General features: G+C 34.1%; 1 protein-coding gene across 1 annotated transcript in view; it reads right to left on the minus strand.

Annotated features, from left to right (window-relative positions):
- Positions 1–7,270: 7,270 nt before the first annotated feature.
- The window catches only part of ltl (larval translucida), a 31,430-nt gene continuing 18,865 nt past the window's right edge, over positions 7,271–19,835 (minus strand). The window contains exons 2-8 of the mRNA XM_068762476.1: positions 11,799–11,967; positions 10,348–10,554; positions 9,926–10,114; positions 9,619–9,849; positions 9,328–9,549; positions 8,989–9,187; positions 7,271–8,565 (exon numbers count right to left, since the gene is read on the minus strand). Coding sequence (XP_068618577.1) covers positions 8,126–8,565; positions 8,989–9,187; positions 9,328–9,549; positions 9,619–9,849; positions 9,926–10,114; positions 10,348–10,554; positions 11,799–11,967 — 1,657 coding nt within the window. The 3' untranslated portion in view covers positions 7,271–8,125. The remainder of the gene's footprint in view (positions 8,566–8,988; positions 9,188–9,327; positions 9,550–9,618; positions 9,850–9,925; positions 10,115–10,347; positions 10,555–11,798; positions 11,968–19,835) is intronic.

The raw sequence follows: 19,835 nt of genomic DNA on the forward strand, positions 1-19,835 counted from the left end.
ATAATGATTCCATACCTATTAGCAGTTAGCATTTTATCTATTTCAATATTTTGGTAGTCGAAATTATTAAGCAATATTATGTATAAATTTTCATGCTATGGTAAGTTACCATAAAGGGTTTACTAATAACTAAGGTGGTTTCCTTATATGAAGTGTTTAGAATTATTGTAGTTGAGAAACTCGTTTTGTATTGAAAAGTTTTATATTCTTACATTCGGCAAAATATTTATTACCTTTCGATGGACTAATCATCATAAATTTTGTATTAAATTCAGGGAGTTCTATACATGGTAAATTTAATTTAGAATTACAGTTTACATGGACCACCTCGGGTTTCGGTTGGAGGCTTCCTCTACCAAATTTTCAATTTCAGAATTTAATTGCTCACTATTGTAACTTTCGAGATCCTCTTAATTATACTCGGTAATATCGTTTTCTAGCTTGTCTGTATCGTCGTAATACTCTTTACGTACGCTACTATATGTATCTAAGGAGTTTAAGTTATTTGTTCTAAAGGGTTTTAAAGCAGGTGCTATAAGCATAGTTACGTCAGTATTCTCATAGGTAAGCCAAGCCTTTGATTAGGAATGCCAAATACAAATTTTGGTGGCTGTGTTCTGAACACTGTTGTGTTATTAAAATTAGTAACTTTGGTTTTAGTGTACGTTATTATTTGGTCTAGAAATCCCAATTTTAAAATTTTGTGAAGGAATATTTAAATTAGGTTTAAATCGAATATAACAAATTTTTTTTTTTCGCTTTTATTAAACGCAGACAGTTGGGAGTGGGGTGCCGTTATTTGATACGAATCTTTCTTTTCCCAGCAGCGAGGCACGACAACGTTTTATAATTATTTACAATTTTTCTAAAACAATTTTCTCTTTTATGGGTAAATACAGTCAAAATTTATATATATTAACAATAAAATTTGGAAGTTTTACTCAATTATGTATTAGTTGGTAGATTATTTTATATTAAGTCGCTGCCCAAGCGCTACAGACCGTTAAATGCCTTCAGGTTTAAGACAATGTGCCGGACCAACTTATCAAAAGATTCTATTGTAGATTTTTTCTTGAGAAGGTCCGGTAAGTTGGAAGGAGGTATATAAAGATTTTGACATAAGGTCACGTGGTTACGTCTTTTGGATTCAAATCGGAAGCAGTGTCTGAGTAAGTGATAAAAAGTCTGTACTGTGGAGTCGTTGCATGGGCAAGTCTCGTTATCGATTATTTTAAAACGGTGCAGGTACTGCTTGCTGTACCCGTATCCGCTTAGTAGTTTTGTGAGATGTAAAAGATATCTTGTTGAGTTTTCGCAGTTTGTTTATATTGGGGAGTTTCGAAAGGAGTCCTATGGTATGTCGACCCTGAGCCGAGTTCTCGTATCTAGCCTGCCAAATGCGGTTGTGTTCAGCGCGGATTGCGCTCTTCACGAAACTCATTGGAAAGTAAACATAAGCCGGTGTAGAGTGCATTGCAGCAGCGCTCTTTGTTGCCAAGTCGGCCTCGTTACCGACGACGCCTGTGTGGCTTTTGACTCAGGTAAAGTGTTATGTAGCAGGCGTGCATGCGTGTATCAAAGTGTGAATTTGTGTGACGATGGGGTGGGTGTTGCTTCTATTCTGTAGTCTTCGGGTATGTTGAACTGGTCCACGAGCAGGCTTTTAAAATGGCGAGGAGCTCGGCTTGAAAGTCCGAGCAACAAGAGTGAAGTCTGTCTGATTTTTTGGAAGCGATATGGCAGCCTTCCAGGAAAGCAACAAATGCCGCTCCCACGGAGGAGTCCTCCGACTTGCTTCCATCAATGCGGATATTCAAAGCATGGAGATAGGGTGGAGTGTCATTGCGATCTCTAGAGGAGGAAAGGACAGAAATGGATACTCTGGTAGCGCGGTGCAATAGTTTGTGTGGTAGTGTTGGGTTTTCTAGAGCTGTATCACAAGATGACATGTGTAAGCAGTATATTTCATGATTGGTTTAATAATACTGATGTAGATTGTCCAGATATTCTCGGGATGTGCCCCCTATTGTTGGTCTACAGAAAAGACAAAGTCTGTTGAATATGCTAGGCTATAAGGCTTTTTTGATAGTGTGCTGAACATGTTTATTAAAGAGTAATTTCTCGTCAATGATAACTCCCAAAAGTTTGATAAACGGAAGACAGTATTGGCCCATTCTTATTGAGCATTTTTTGGCTGTGGGTGTGAATGCAATTACTTGCGTTTTTTCGGGGCCAAAGGTCAGTTTAACACTTTCACCTCACTCAACAATTTTACTAAGCGCAAAGTTGGTTAAATCTTGGAGGTCATCAGCGCGAGTGTGATGTGTCATGAGTAAAACTTCGTTAGCATATTTAATGGAATCAGGCGTTATTTTGCGGAAGTCCATCCTAAGTAAGAAAAAGACCAATATTTAGCCACTTCCGCACATGCAGTGGTAGTGCAACAAAGTGCATCGCCCACCAACCCGCTGATAAATGCACTAGTGTACGACGTCGGTTTTAAATCACGATTTTGGCGAATTTGAGCAACTCCCGAACGAGAAATTCGTACCGGCCTCACCAGTCAAGTTTCCTTAGTCGGAGACTTCTATTTCAAAACCTTTTAAAGAACCGATTTTGGGACTCTATTTCTAATGGAGAGCGATTCCTCATTAGTTGATATTGTGAGTCTAAGTTAGAACTCTAGTGAGCAACGATTCACCGGAACCTAAGTTAAAACTAACTCTATCATCATCAAATTTCCCTAGTTTTGTAGAATTGTTTTGTCGGACAGGAGGTCGGATATCTCACCACACTATTTTCCAAACAGGTTACTCAACAAAGACAAGTCTCATAAATACGTATCCCTTGTTTAGCTTAGTTTAGTTTAAATTTTCAATAAGTTGTCTGCTGCATTTATAACTAGTTAATATATTTGTAGTTATTTGCGTAAAATTTAGATTTTGATAAATGTTTTAAATGAAATTATTTTAACTAGATTCAATTGTTTCTTCCATTAAAACAATTATTGAAGGACAACAGTACGTTTGTAAATTGCATGATACTTAATCAAATTGTCAAAATAAACATTAAATTAATATAGAATATTGATCAGAGTTAACTCTTATATAAATTTAAATAAACCTTTTGTTTGCGGGGAGGTTTGTGCCCCATATGAGCGACAGCAAACTGCACCATTTCACTTTACATGTATTTCATATATACTTCAAATTTTGGTATACATTCTTATTGTTATAAATTTATTTTATTATTTCAAAAATTGCAATTGCCTACAGACTTGTAAGATGTGTATTTCGATGCCTTGTTTTGAATGAAATATTATACCATAACGACTGACCTTTAACATGATAGTGGGTCAGTTGGTACTTTTTAATAATTAATTTTCAGATATCCAATGGATATATAATACCTGTCTTTCCGACCAGTTTTAATTGGCAGAAAGAACTGTACCGTTGTGCAAAATATTCGTCAAAGAATGAATGAAACGCTTATTCATCGCATTTTAGCAAGCAATGCAAGAGACAGAAAAATGTGGACGTCTCGTGTTCGTCGTCGCGTATTTTTATTTAATTTTACTTGATTGACATTTTATCATCGACATAGTTAAGGACGGGTTAAGTCGCTGAAAGTGGGCAGTGGAAGTTTATGCCTTGCAGTGGGCGTGTATCGGCTGACATCATGATAAACAAGACTTGTTGCATAATTTTTTACCAAGCACTCCTTTATCTAGGCCTAAAGAAATTCAAAAGGGTTACGTGTAGTAAATTATTTTAAACTTTGTCTAAGGTATTCCATTTTTGAAAAGGAATTGTGAACAATATTTCTAAAGATTTTTTCATGAAACTCTTGGTAGTATTTCTGTCACTTCAATTCAGTTTCAGTCCGTAGGCAGTACACAAAAAACATTTCTCCTTTCGAATAATCTTCTACTTAAATGTCCCCCCCATAGTACTAACTTTACTCACTTCTCCTTCAAAATACAATCTCACTCTACAATCAATTCTTCTCTGGAACGTGCACCCCTTCAAAATTAAGATGAGCAATTATCGTTGCGCGTTCACAGCAAAGTTTTGAGTGCTGTTGCCTTACAGGCTGGTGGAGTTACCACGGTAATTTAATTTAATTATTTGTTATATTTATATAAATATACATATACTATTTACGTAAATTTAACGGACTACTAGTTCAGAGGCCACCAGAGAGTCTCGATAAGCATAAACAGGAAAAGAAGATGGCAAGAATAAAAGAGGGAGATCACCAACTTATTTCACCATCTTCTATAATTTATCTCTGCGCCGCCCAAACGGTTAACTGGTAAAAAATGCTTTCGGCATTAAATTCACCATTATATTTATATTGATTAAAAAGATTTACATAAACAAATAAGTATAGTCATACGTGTTCTTTTCTTTTTAGGCTCTCTTTGAAACAACACCAACTTGTGTTTTTTCAATGATATTGAATTAAGAATGAAGTGAATTGTAAAGAAACAAAAGCAATGGATAATACTCCGCAAATTAAAAAGTTGAAGTGGCAATGTTTATATAGTACGTCGAATGGATTACCACTGTATCCATTTGACCATGAATCGGCAAGCGCAGCGAAGATACATCGATTGAAGCTGCTTCAAATCGATCCTAATGGAATTATACGCCAGAAGCCTGTGTCCAACAGAGAAGGCTCTAAAGTTGAAAGGATGATACAAAAAGAATAAATTTGTTGAAATATGTTAAAGCAATGATCTTCTGAAACTATTGCAGTGCTGTCTGTAAAGTATTTCATGATCGATAGTGTAATTACCGATCAGATTATGCTTTGAGAGTCTACTAATATTTTATCTATTCTGAATGCTTTCATTACCTGGATAATTTTTTTTATCAGTGTGACACACGCATACGATGTACAAATGCTAGTGTGCTTATCAAATACGTAAATAGATTCATCACTATCACATCATTATCACGTTACTCAAAGATCGTCCTGATGACCATTTTTATGTTGCCTACATCCAGCAACTTCCAGTAACCTTGACTATGTCGTAGTAGGTTATTGTCTATAATTCTTTCTATCACTGCTTCCTAAGGAATTAAATTATCCAAACCCACTTATCTGATGTAATGCGAAGTGAATTGCAATATTAATACAATAGTAAAAGTGGATTGCAATATCTATATAATGTTGAATTTAATAAGTTAATGGAATCTGCAATAGAATCAGACGAGATTATCCTAGTGTAGAAAAGATTAGAGAAAATATCTTGGGAAGGACAGACATAGCGGTATCTCAGAAAAATGCTTCATTAATTGTCTTTCATAGGTATAACTTATTTTTAAGCTTTTTTTTCTATTTTCAATAGTTATAAAATTTTTATCTTTCTATTTCGATTTTAATAATACAATAATGCCATTTTTATTATAATTAATACAAACATTTTTAATTGATGTAAAAATTATAGGTATTAATCATAATTTCAGCCGTAAAATGTCCACAGCTGGACATAAGCCTTTCTCAGATATCAGCAATGATTGGAAGACCGACAGACTTAAGAACATCGTTTGTCGACCTTATTGATGTCATACGCAACGCTTGCCAGTCTATGGTCTACACTAGGACTTTAAGGCCACTCTGTTCTGCGCGCTATGAGGTCTGCCTCTTCAATTTGCTAAACCACTAACTTGGTAACTTTTGTAATTCAGCAGTTTCTCTTTAAGGGTCGTTGAGCGATTATGAACTTGCCAAAGAGGCCCGAAATGAAAGACTACGTTTCACTTCTCTTTTAGATATTGCCATTTTTTTGTACAATATTAAAAAGTACACAATGATTACTATGAATACAGTTGTTATAATTACAAATTTAGTTAACGTGATTAAGTATAACATTTAAAATTTATTAGGAATACAGATATTATTTGCATATTAAGAACAAATAATAGAATATCTCATTAAAACTTTAAAATTATTGTCTTATTTTTCTTGTGCGAGAATCGACAGTTCTATTATTTATTTGCGGTCACTCAACTTGAGCTATAATAACTCTACATATACAGGGTAATTGGTTATACGTGTAAAATCTTTAAAGGGGTGAATGTACAGCTCATTTAATGTCAATTAATGTTTGTTACACTCTATTAAACTAAAAATCAAAGGTTTAAGTAATATTAAATAATGTTGCCACCGATGGCAAATGGATCCGAGACGTGGTTGCTTACGACTTGCCTAGTAAAAAGGGTCAAGGTCACCCACAGAGCGATAGAGAGGGCGTATCTCAAAGAACTGCTCGTCTGAAGTGGCAATGGGCGGGGCTCATCGCTCTTGTAAACGATGGCCGTGGAGGCGAGAAGTTCTTAATTGGCGAACACGAGCCGGATGACACTGTGTGAATAGCCTCTAGATCATGGTTGCAAAGACTAGGGGCCACTCGAGCAAATCATGAACTGATGGCGGGCCGGCCGCCAGAAGTATAGGTAATTAAATAATTTTGGTTTTATTTTGGAATAGAATTCAATATTTTTCCAATATACGAGAGTATTGTATTTGCTGTCGGCGGGCCACCAGTAATCGACCGGCAGGCCGCATGCGGCCTGTGGGCCGCGGTCTATGCATCCATGCTCTAGATGGACCGACGACATAGTTAAAATCGCAAGGAGTCGCTGGATGCAGACAGTGCAAGATCGGTCAACGTGTCGATCTTTGGGAGATGCCTATACCTTGCAGTGATCGTCTCTTGGCTGAAAAAAAAATAATTTAATGGTAGTAAAGTAAAAAATAGCCTTCTCCAAAATGCGTATTACTAAATATTAAATGAATTATTTTTTTCTATCTGTCCCTGCAGACTTCGTATTGCCAGGCCAGAAGTCATAGGCCTGCCACATTACAATAGAAACATTTTTTTAAAGTTATAGTATTATATAAAGGATAATTGAATAAAGATGTAAAACCTTTACTGTTATTTGCTGATAAATAAGCTAGTCATTTAAAAGATTTTACAACTTTAATCAATCATTCTGTATGTAATGTTCTGTCTGCCATTTTGATAACAATTTGCAATAAAACGTCCTTAGTTGAATGGACGTTATTCGGTTTGAGATGTTGTCAATAATAATATTATAAAACTTTTTTATACTGTAATTAAATGTTTAGGTATTGTGTTATTGAATGAAGAAAAAAAATATTCGATGTATATATTTCAACTAAATTCCAAATTACTTATCTTACTTCCCATATACACAAGTGATAACGGTTTTGAAATGATAATAACGAGTTTATAATGTATTATTTATTGAAACAACAACTACATTCAATATTTTATCTGCGCGCTGTAACAGCTATGGCTACGTAACACAAAGGTCGCCTTTGGCCGACAATCGGTTGCACGAGAAAACTATCTGTATGCGCTCATAATTAATAAGACTCGAAAGCGAGTTATTTCTAAACTGAGAAATTTCGAAGACAAATAAGGCATTAATATTAATTGATTTTTTTTAATATTTGGCATTATTAGTTACGACAGGGACAATACATTTTGGAGCGAAGCAAAAAAATCTATTGTCTCTGACTGTGTTAATCGACAATATAAATTATACTAACACTTAATAATTATCATATAATTACGTTACATAAATTACTTTAGGTACACTTTCATTATTATTGTTCCATGTTTGTTAATATTGAAATCCGAGGGTGCGACGTTTACTTAAGCTACATATATTTTTTTTTAATTTTCAAAAGTTTTAATAAGCTACGTTTTTTAAACAATTTATTTAATACGTATTGTTAATAATTTTCGTTACATTTTCATTCAGTTGCTGAATGGTCGGATACGTAAGCACTCAGATAGCAGGTCAAAATATTTATCTACAACTTGAGTCGTCTATTGTTACTCTGTGTAGGTACATAAGGCACTTACACAATACTACACGTGGGTCGAAATAATCTTCCCATTTTTAAAGAAGATATATATGTATATTTATAACAATGGTTCCTATTTACATTGAAGTTGGTATATAATGAGTATTTAATCCGACCGGAACAGATGGCGCTATACCTTTGTTGAGGTGTGGCAGTATATTTTCTAAGGCGAAGCGCTCAGTTGTTGGGCGCAGTTCAGACACTTTGGAGAACTTGCTCACTGCGGCGAGGCGTTAAGTTCGCGGAGGCGGAGATGGTTTGCGAGTGGATGTGAACGTTCTTCGATCCTCGCCTTTTGGTCTGGCCATTTGACTACCACATCGGTAGCAGCTGGTGGTAGGGTCACGGGCGGTTCCACGAGAACAGGCAGACCACCTTCGCGATCAGGTAGAACGTGACCAATGATGGCTCCGACGCGGCGATATGCGAGCTGCGGTGCCGTATTCTCCCTGCTATCCTGAAGAACACGGACCCCCGCGCCCATGCGTGTGACGAGGATCACAGGCGTCTCGGGCACGATATCGTTGAGTGCTCTCATCAGTACCGGTGCCGCTGTTTGCGAAGACACGCAAGTGGCAGCACCGCTGACGCGTGCGTTCAGACTTTCTAGCACCGTCACCAGCTCGTAGTGACGATCGTCGCACAACACCGGATTATCTGTAATGAGATACCTTTGAACATTATACAACGAAAACGACGTCAACAATCTTAAGCATTCTATTATTAAAACGTTGAAAATTTACATCAGAAAGTCAAAACATTAACAACAAACAATAATAAATGAATGGCTCAAAGATCGTGTTAAATGAAAAACAGTCGCAATCGCACAATTATAACTGATTAACACATTGTTATTCGCTAGGCAAAGCAAAAATTTACTCCACATTTCGAATGTTTGTACATAAAGAAACAAAGAGGTGAAATAAAGGTAAAGAGATTGAAATTAACAATTAAATTAACGCAGAAGTCTTTGCACACAACAGAATATTTCTAAGTTTACTTAATATTTAATTATTTCTTAATAGAGAAAAAATGATAACTTTTAATATTCGTCTTCTTTTCAAAAGTGTCTGAACTAACCTTGAAGATAAATCTTCAGCACGCTGGCTACTCCGTTTATAGTACACTGAGACTTGGAAACTAGTTCATAATTCACCGAGCGAATTTGATTGTATGATAAATCAGCTATGCACAGTGATGGAAGTCCGTGGAAGTCCTTATCAAGTACAGTTATGTTGTTGTGATGTGCCACTAGTTCCTCCAACGATGGTAAAAACGTCTGAAAACAATATACATTAACTTCAATATTGAAGCAACGAAATAACGCGCTTCAACAAAACACAAAGTTTCAAAGTTTAAATTCGCAATAGCTCGCTAGCTTTAACATAATTTCACTGTCTAAGTGACAGTCACACAAACCTTTGATGTTTCTTCTAAAGATGCAATATTATTATGAGACACATCGAGTAATTTTAAGTCTTCTAAACCTATTAGGTCGTCTGGCGATATCTGTTGTATCTGATTATTACTTAAATTAAGCCTCAACAGGCCATGAAGGCCCATCAAAGCTCCACCGAGATTCAATATGTGATTATGATCCAACCGTAATTCTAACACTCTTGTCTCTACATCCACTAGGTTCTGCAAACATACAATAAATTAATATTGACTTGGTAAAAATTTTAAAGTTAAATAATCTGTTAAACTTACTTCCATGTTCCCGGTTATGCGGCTAATTTTGTTGTGCGATAAATCGATTACTGATAGCTTTTTCAAACCTTTTATTTCTTGCAAGGAAAATTCAGTAAGGAAATTATGCGTTAGATTCAAATAACGCAAAGATTTCAAGTTTCGCAGAGAGCCGTTTAACGATTTAAGTTGATTATATGCTATGTCTAAGTCAGCTAATATCTCAGCCTCGGCAAATTCATCTACCGCTAACTGTAATCAAAGTATTCGTTATTATTGATTGTCCTTTTAACGTTGATTTTTTAAATAGTATTAAACACGTACTTACAAATTCAATTTTGTTAAACGACAAGCCGATCCTCATTAATCTCCTTGATTTTTGTAAAGCACCATCAAGGGATTTGATATTGTTATCATAAAAATATAAAGATTCGAGGGATGACATTAATTTCAAATCTCTAGGCAAACTTTGCAATTCGTTGTGCGCGGCGTGAATCAGTACAAGTTTTTTGGCTTTCTGAAAAAAAAATTAAATTGTCTATCAGATAAAAAACTTTGGAATGTTTATGTTGTGTAGCCATATCAAGGAAAATAAATTTAAAAATTTAAACCTATCTAATTTCATTAAATAAGTTTATTGTTTAATTATTATTAACAATACGTATTATTATTTTCGATAAGAAAAAGTACAAACTACTTCTTCCATTTTGCTAATTTATTTTTCCGAGGTTATACTTTCTAATAACTTACCACGGGTAGTTCATTATCAATTGATTTTAGATTGTTAGCATTAATGAAAATCCACTCTAAATCGTCCAGGTCCCTCAACGCTCCGTTCAATGTACTCAGTTTATTTATTCCAAGATGAACATGTTTTAGAGCTTTGGGAACTGCATGTTTTTCGATTTTAGAAATTTGATTGTCGGCGACGACCAAATGCTCAACACCTTGTATGTCCTGCGTAAATATAACTATTATTGAACTTCTGAATATTCATATGTAAGTTTGAAATAAACGAAAAAAAGAATGCAATTCATAAGATATTCTTTTATCATCATCATTTCAGCGGTAGGAGGTCCTCTGCTGGATATAGAACCGGTTGTTCTGATATATTCTTGCTGGTGTGTCATCCAGAACCTTGAGGCATATCGGCGATTCGAACCTGCGAATTTCGATCTAATCGAATTCAAATGCTTTCATAGCCGACTTTTACTAGGCAAAAGAAATATTCAAACGAAATTTTAGGACTTTTAACATTACGGTCTCTGCGATATCATGATAAGTCCACATGATCTACATGTATCACGTTAAATATGGAAATCTCTTGTACGTATACGGCTTGTTTGGTTGTAGTCACAAACGATTTAGAGCATGGTTGCACGGACTTATTAAGACTAGGGGCCACTCGGGAAAGTCATGAACTGATGGCGGGCCGGCCGCCAGAAGTATAGGTAATTAATTTTTTTTTCTGGAATAGAATTCAATATTTTTCGAATGTACGAGAGAATTATTATTGCTGTCGGCGGACCACCAGTATTCGATCGGCGGGCCGCGGTCTGTGCATCCATGATCTAGAGGATATAGTATGTATATTTCAATAGCTGTCAGTTAATATATGTTAAACCCTATCCAAAAATCAATGATATCAGAAATAATCAGTAACGTAATGATAACATAGTTAGAGAAAACGTTTTAAAAATATGGATAGCTACGTATTAAAATTAATTACTGGTTACTGTCTATCCCTGCAGACTTTGTATTGCCAAAACTTATTAGTCCGTCGCATTCCAATAGAGTTTGAAAATGATTACTTTATGCAGAGTGATAGGGAATTTGTGTAGAAGGTTCAAAGCTTGAGAGTACGCCGAGGTTTTTAAATGATAAAACAATTGTTAAAACAATCCTTATTAAAAAAAAAAACAAAACCAATTCAGTTTCTTGTTAGTTATTCTCGGTAAGTCGCGTATTAAGAACTAATGTAAGCTTAATGTAGATTTGACGATTATAAATAAGTGTAATTATCTCATACAACAAAGCTATTTTGACGTTGACTTTGTTCCATGGGGTAGCTAAAGAGAGCAAGCTCCCTTAACCCCACTCCCGACTTACTAAAATTTTCGCTGAAGGTTCACGAATCACTAAAAGCTCTCGACTTGACCTCCTTGCAGATTCCCATCTTATCAATTATTTTTTAAACCTACCTTAAAGTCCTCCTCTGTCAGTTTTGAGATCTTATTTCTGCACAGATCTAAAGTCTTGACATGCGGCAAATGGCGTAATACGTGACGAGGCATCTCCGTCAACAAGTTGTCAGCCAGGCTGAAGTAATCCACCAGGTCTAGCTTAGTGAAAACATTCTCCTTCAATTCGCTGAAATTAAATTAAATCAATTTGTTAATATATACGCAATAAAAGTACCATCCACTAGTTTTCTGGTTCTAAGAGCTCCAACGAAATTAGGTTTAATTGTATAATAGGTTCCCAACTTTTTATGTTAGACTGACCCTCTGCAAAGAAAAATAATCTCAATGACCTTTTTACAAAATATTTTCTTTAAGCCAACATTTAAACATTTTAAGAAGCTAAATAAAGTTATGGTGAAAATTAAGGTTGTTCACATCGTTCCTATTTGTCTTTAAGCCTGTTACCGCCACCATTGAGGGAGTAAAATCTAAATAGTCAAAGATTAACACAGTATTTGAACTAGACTTTATATTAGAAGAAAACGAGACGAATGACGGGGTGAAAATATATGAAATTGTACACTTTGAAAAGCTTCAACCAGGGCGCTTACACCCATCTAGACTGTCTGTTCCAGTACAACATTAATAGGGAATAATTGTGTAAGGATGATTTCAAAAGTATGGTAAAAGAATCATCGCTACTATTAATATTATAAAAAGGAGAATTTAGTATTGCCGTTTCTTATTATCATTTCGTTCGTGAATGTAAATCGTAAGTAAGATAGCTGGTCAATGATATCAAAACAATTGTTTTTTAACCTGTACATTTTGCTACGTCAACGGATGCGAAAATTATATACAGGTTATAATATTTTTAAAAATCACTTTTACTTGTTAAAACCCACAACGAGCTGTAAATTTCTGCTTTTCTTTCCTTCTTGTTATTTCGATAAACAATGACGTCATAGATGCCATTAATGTGATATCGACTTTTGTTTTGATGTAATGAAAGCAGAATAGTTGAGGTTGAATTGCATAATGTCGTATATAGCGTAGGTTACAGGAAAATCAAACAGATCGATATTATATATCGAGGGTGGTCATTTGTCTTCAAAAAGTACGCGTGAAAAGGTGACGAATGTTAAACTATATTATAAATTAAGTAAGCGAGAAAGTTGCCACACCACGGTTGGATGTAAATGTTACTAACAGGCAAAAATAACCCTAATTCGATGTGACTCTCCGGGCCAAGGCTCTTCTAGGAGCATTCTAGAAACTTTCTAGAAGCTTCGCTACCTTAAGAGAGGTTTCGGGCTAAGTGCCCTCTGCGCTCTGCTCCTACGAACCTGCAGAATCAGCAAATTTCACATAGACTGCAGTAAAAGCCAGGTCATAAAAGGGGGCCGTGGAAATAATCTACGCCTATTTTTACTCGTCCCTTCTAGTGTCAGTGTACGCATCTAGGCGGCAACTAATACATTGTAGTGCCTGCTGTAGATAACCTAATGATTTAGTGTTAATGCGCTGAAAATAATATTTTTATCTTACTCTGTTTTCTTGATTTGTTTGTTTATTATAACTTGTACCTATAGTTTAGATTTATCTACCGTGTCCTGTAAAAGAATCTTATTTTTTTATTTGAAATATTAATACATTGGATATATAGGAAGTGTGTATGTTACGGTTTATATTTTTAAACGAAATATCTAAAATGTTTCGTTTAATTTCCGCTTTCAAAATTGCCACATAAACTCGTCGAAATAGTTAATTGAACACTCCGATAAACATGTTGGAATATTCACGTTTAATAAAAATTATTACTTCCAAATCTCTCGTGTATAAAACTAATATGGATACAAAATAAACTGGATATAAAGTTTTACATGTCGGAATTTGATAGCAGTTCGGATCTATTAAATTCAAATTCTTTCCGAACATAAATTGAAATGGTATAAGTCGACGTTTTATACGTAGCGTACGGTGAGAAATTTATTTTATATATCTCGTGATATACAAGCAGTACAAATCTTTTAATTTAAAATAACTTTCGTTCAAAAGTATTATATTTATTGGACAATGCTATCATTACTATTGAACTATTTTAAAATGGCCACAAACGTAGTTACGCAGTTCTTAACTGTCTACGATTTTTATATACTGAATTGAACAACGAGTCACAAATTCATCGCTACATTTTGTCATTTTTGATTTTCAAACTCTCAGGCACATTCACTTTAGGCACTCTATCTATGACTTCAATAATTTATCAAATAAAAACTATGTGAGGTATTAATAAAATACTGAATGGAAAATTATGAAACATGTTTTATTCAAGTCCATTTATCGACCTGGTTTAACGTTAAATCTATTTGTAGACTTAGGAACAACCTATTAAAAATATTTAAAATAAAATACCGCCCATAAGATGACTTAAAAAAACTAGCGGCAGGTTGGTTTATATATGAATGGTAATATAAATCATCATCATTGCTCAAGATCTAGCTCTAAGCTCTCTCTCTCTTTCTATCTCTCTTTCTCTATCTCTCTTCTCTGGTATCAAAGTTCTTTCTCTCTCTGTGTGGATATTTCATCTGTCAAACAGCTGTTTTGATTGGTCGCGTGCTACTGCTTGCTTCATATACTAAACGGTAGCTCTATTTCTTTCGATATCTTACTACCCTTTGCATTCTGAACAAAATATCGAATTATAATACAAACTTTATATATTTAATTTTTGATATTCAATTTTTTTTAGTACATAATCATTGGCGCACCATATTTACAATTAGTGCAAAAAAAGATGAATAAATGCATTTAGGTAGGCGTTAGTGCTTACTACTACCGCATGTTAGCAGTCAAACAATAAATCGTAATGATCAGGTTTGATCGTAAATAATAAAATTATTGCAGTAGAGAAACGTGACATATTATGCCTAACACAGGACAATAATAATATGGTTTTTTTTTTAAATTACATTTTAAAATGTATGACACTTGTTTTTATAGATACAGCTAATAACTTAAGTTACGATAAATTTCTCACTTGCATTTTACGTGAATATAATTCAATATTGCTCTGCTTATATAATTTTTTTTTATTCATTTACTTCATTAGAAGTTTACAGTCGCACAACAAGCCTGTTAGAGGGTTATAATCTATAGTCTCTTTACAAGATCGAAATATCCAGCAATAAGGAGATCCATTGCTGGACGCAAGTATGCTACAATAGCTCTGACGGGATAGCCCTAATCGGCACGGCTACACACAGTGGAAGTAGCAGTGGGCAGGCGGCATACGGCGTAGAACAGTTGACCGCTGGGACTTTAAGGTTCAGGAGTGGAGATCACGGAACGGCAAGCGCAGTTATTATATACAACAACTAGATGGATAGATGACGTTGTTAAGGTTGTTGGAAAATGTTGGATGCAGGCCGCTTCCAACCGCTATTGTCCTATGGTTGAAATGATGATAATGAAAATTGTACACCTTATAGACCGCTTTCGTGATGCTAAATGAACATATATCGTTTTAAGTTCTAGCGAAAGAGGTACCCCCTTATCCAAACAAACGCCACATTAATCATACACTTATTTAAAAGACTTATCATGGTTTAGCATAGAAGGAAAAAAATAGTAGTAAACGCAAAGCCCGAGACTTGCTTATTAATTACTTTCGTTAAAGCACGAAGATTTTAATGGAGAGAAAAAAAAAGGAAGAAACTGCGAGAAATATTGTATAAGTCACACTTTTCTTATAAACCAAAGTAACCTAAAACACCTGCACCTAGCTGCCAAATGTTTATTTGACGTCAGTGAAAGCCAAAAAATGATTTTGAATAAAAACAACCGGGCACGACAATGACAATAAAATCACATGATTACTTAAGTCATACGATGTAATAAACAGAACTTATTTTTATATGTAATCTTTGTTTATTATTAAGACATTAAATTGATTAATAATTTGAACTGTATTGTTATTTTTTTTTGTTGGACTGCAGGCGACTATTTTGCATTACGAATTTTGTCGCGGTAGTTAGTAGTATAATAAGTTGATCGTATATTTTATAAAATCATTTAATAATCGAAAATGAAAAGCTTACCTTTAATTTTATTTCTCCAAAAGTTAATATCGTATTTAGTATCATATTACGGACAGCGAATTAATTACTTTTTTTAATAATTAGTGAACCTAAGATCTGCTTATACTGAAAATTAGAGAGTTTAACCTTGCTAAAAACATACATGCATCGTTTATGATATCACAAGCAGAAACTTGGTTTTAATTATTATTGGATAAAACAAAATTTTAACTTCTTACGTATTTTTAACGTTTAAAGTAAATGTTATTAGTATATTAAGTCTGCGGTCCCATCGAATCAATCTCTTCTTCCGATTATATTCATACATGAATAGATAAACACGTTTCGTGTACATGATCTAAAACGTTGCATATAAAAGCAGATAGAGGGTGTTGCAAAAACAAGCGGGTGACACGGCAGAGGAATGAAAATAATATAGTCCGACAAATATAACTTTTTTATCTTGCACTATGTGACATCAGAGGATGAAACGGTATTAATAACTTTTCTAAGAGCGTTTTGTACATATGCGATAACGCTAGCTCATATTTAAATACATGTGGAATTATCTGCGTCTACACGGAGGAATGTTAATGAAAACAAAACATGTTTTTCTCTGTTAAAAATACGTATTTTTTATTAATGATAAATCGAGGATGCTTTATCTGTGTAATAGAAACTCTGAAGAACTCTATTTAACCTCATAAAATCGATGACATTATTTACGGAGAACGAATCACGAAAGCATTGTTGTTTTAGGTCAAGGTGACATCTTTAATTTTTAATATAACAGGTACTAATAATCAAAACTCAAACCACATTAAATAAAAAGTTTTCTCTCGTAATTACTGTAAGTAAAAAAGTTACTTCTTTTGTATATATCGCTGAGGTGGTATGGGCGTCTGTCAATTCTTGCTTCTAATACAGTGTAATATTACTTTTAGACAACCTACATCGACATAAGCCACCTTCATTATCTTTCAATGCTTCGCTGTAAATACCAGAAATTAATTATAATTCACCCATCACTCGTCTTGCAGTTTCATTAGCGAATCTTACATTTTAAATAAAACTTAATGTTTTTAGATTTTTGTACCCACATACTTTACTAGGTCATCCGAACGCCCTGCTGTCTACATCACTAGACAGTAGAGTGTTCGGATAACTTTAAAGTCATCAATGTGGTGCAGATGCGAAAGGTTTAAGCACTGCATAAACCTTCCCTTCGGTTATCAGTTAAAAACGCGAGGATTTCTTAGTTCTATCAAAGTGTTAAAACAATTTAACATCTGTACCTACATCCAACAAATATGAAGGAAAATATAATGGGATATAATCGTACATAAACATGCTTCATTAATTTTTTTCATAGACATGCCACTTCGGAAGTTGATAGACTCTTCCATTTCGTGAACTAAAATTGAAAACTGTAAAAGCTCTCCGAGCTAACAGCTTAAACATCAACAGAAACAATACATATATGCTACAATATTTTTAATATTTTTTAGTACAGTCTATATCTTCACTTTCAAAACAACACAGTGTAATCAATATGCCAACCATAATTATACATTTTTTATTTTTAAATTTACTTCAACAACAAACAAAAATAGTTCAGCCAAAATTTATCAAGCATATGTGCTGTTCCATCCACTACGCAATTTTATCTAGTGTTTCGATATTTATAAATAATTTACACAGTTATACAGCAAGTCAACTAATTAAAATGTGTAAATAAAATTGGATGCCATAACGAATTTTGGTTTTAAAAAATTGATTTTTAATATTGCAATACTTTATTGTGTTTGCTACTTATCCCTGCAGACTTATTGGTCTGCCTCATTCGAACATAAAATAAATATATAATGTTACATATTTCACAGTCACTCTCTAAAAGTTGACTGGAAGTGTAGAAGTGTAAAAGGTGTAAAAGCTTTCAAGCTTTTTGCTGACAATTGAGCTATACATTTATCCCTTTGATACTTTTACACCTATAACCAATCATCCTGTATATGCTGTTTATACAAGAGGTTTCCTGCAGTTATTGCATTCTGTGATGTAATACAATGCTATCTCTCGAGGAGAGGGGAGCCGGTACTCGAATAGTGGGTGGTAAAATACTGTAGAGAGCCACCGAAGATGGATGTGGATTTTCTATATTCAATTATACCACACCTTTGATAAAGGCGTCTATGCATACTGACCTCCGCTTCATACGAGAATATATTTCGTACTAAGAAATCGACAAGATTTTAATTAAAGATCGAATAATTAAGTTGAATCTAATTGTAAAAATCTGAGACTATATTTTACAAAATGAAATCATTATGAAAAACTTATATTTCGAAAGTGAATATATTATATCGTAAGAATAAAAGAGAATATAATAGTAAAGACACATCTTTTAACGTCAGCGAAAAAATATCGAATTATGTAAAATCCTCGTAATTGAATTTCGAAAAACACTTCGGATAATCGATATTATGTCAACATATTTTTAAAAGCTTTCACTTTTATACGCTTTATATTATGTTCTTTATAGCACCGATTGCTTGAGAACTTGATTTATTGTCTGCAATCTTTTTTTATTTCTGATGCTACTAAACTCATAATTCATTACTTTTTCAATTTAAATGACATAGAACTTCGTGCTATTAAAGGTTATTAGGCGGTCGCAGTTCAATTGAAAAAATAAAAAGTTTAAATATTTAAACGTATTGCAGAGTAATCACTTTATTTATTAACTTAAGAACTATTTTTGTCAACGTTTTTAATATAAACAATTTTGAACGTAATCGGCACAAATTTCCTACGTAATACTGCAAGACGTCAAAAATAATGTGATGTTTTCATTACATGATACGTTTTTTTTTTCTACATTCTAATTTTTTGATTACTATTGACAGTTGTATTAAATGACTATTTATGCGGGACAATAAAATTATATGTATATACGATCTTTCATTTTATCTCTCCACAAAAAACTTTCTGGTGCTTCATCAAAAATATGAAAAATAATATAAGCTGAATTCGAGGCATACTAGTATTCTAAAAAACGTAATTGACGATTAGTTTATATAATTTACAGTAATGGATTGTGTTTTAGTCGAGAATATTTACAGATGAAATTACTTTTATATATTTTGGTGTTTAATTTGTTTCTGGAACATTCTTGCGCATGGACATCTAGAGGAGACCGTGTCTAGGCAATCAGGGATGCAAAAAACATCGCGCTGTGTATCGTCTTGAAGTGTCGACTGACACCCCGGGCCGGTAGCCGACTATGCGACCGTTTGGCGCCGCCCTAGCGCCGATAACCTCGGAACGTTGACCTGCCTTAGTGTTTACTAAACTCGACACTCATGCATTATACAGCATTCAATGCATGTCCACTCTCGCAATTAATGCTTTATGCGATTGAAATGAGCATTATCGCTGACAAACATGCTACACAAATGTGGAAGAAAAGATGTTTATTTTTGGGTTAATGAATCCGCATATAAATAGTTTGACATTGATTGCAACTATTAAAATGTAAATGCAAATATGATATGATCGCGTATGCTTAAACATAGTTAGGAATTTGATAAACATTAAACAATTATATTACAATCATATTTCATAAAACACGTAACAAGATAAAATTTTGCGGGAAGAAATATTGATGATATACTTCGAAACAATCTTTTTATATGATTCTCCCCAGCTGCAACTTATCAATCAGTCTTAACTGAAAACCCTAAATAATTAATGCAAGTAATTCTTTAATAATTAATTCGCATTATTAAGAATTTTTTAAGGTAACTTCGACTCGAAAAGGAGTGGTTAGTACCCGTGCTTATTATTGTAGAAACACAAAAAAAAATTGTTATTTGCAAATCATCATCATTTCAGCCGTAAAACGCCCAGCGCTGGATTCCCCCAAAGTATTAATACAGCACCAGCTCGACTGCAGACGATCTTGTTAAGATTG

This window comes from Battus philenor, unplaced genomic scaffold, assembly GCF_028537555.1.
Source record: "Battus philenor isolate CCGP_79_NKW_IND1 unplaced genomic scaffold, ilBatPhil1.0.hap1 SCAF_1, whole genome shotgun sequence".
Classification (NCBI taxonomy): Eukaryota; Metazoa; Arthropoda; class Insecta; order Lepidoptera; family Papilionidae; genus Battus; species Battus philenor.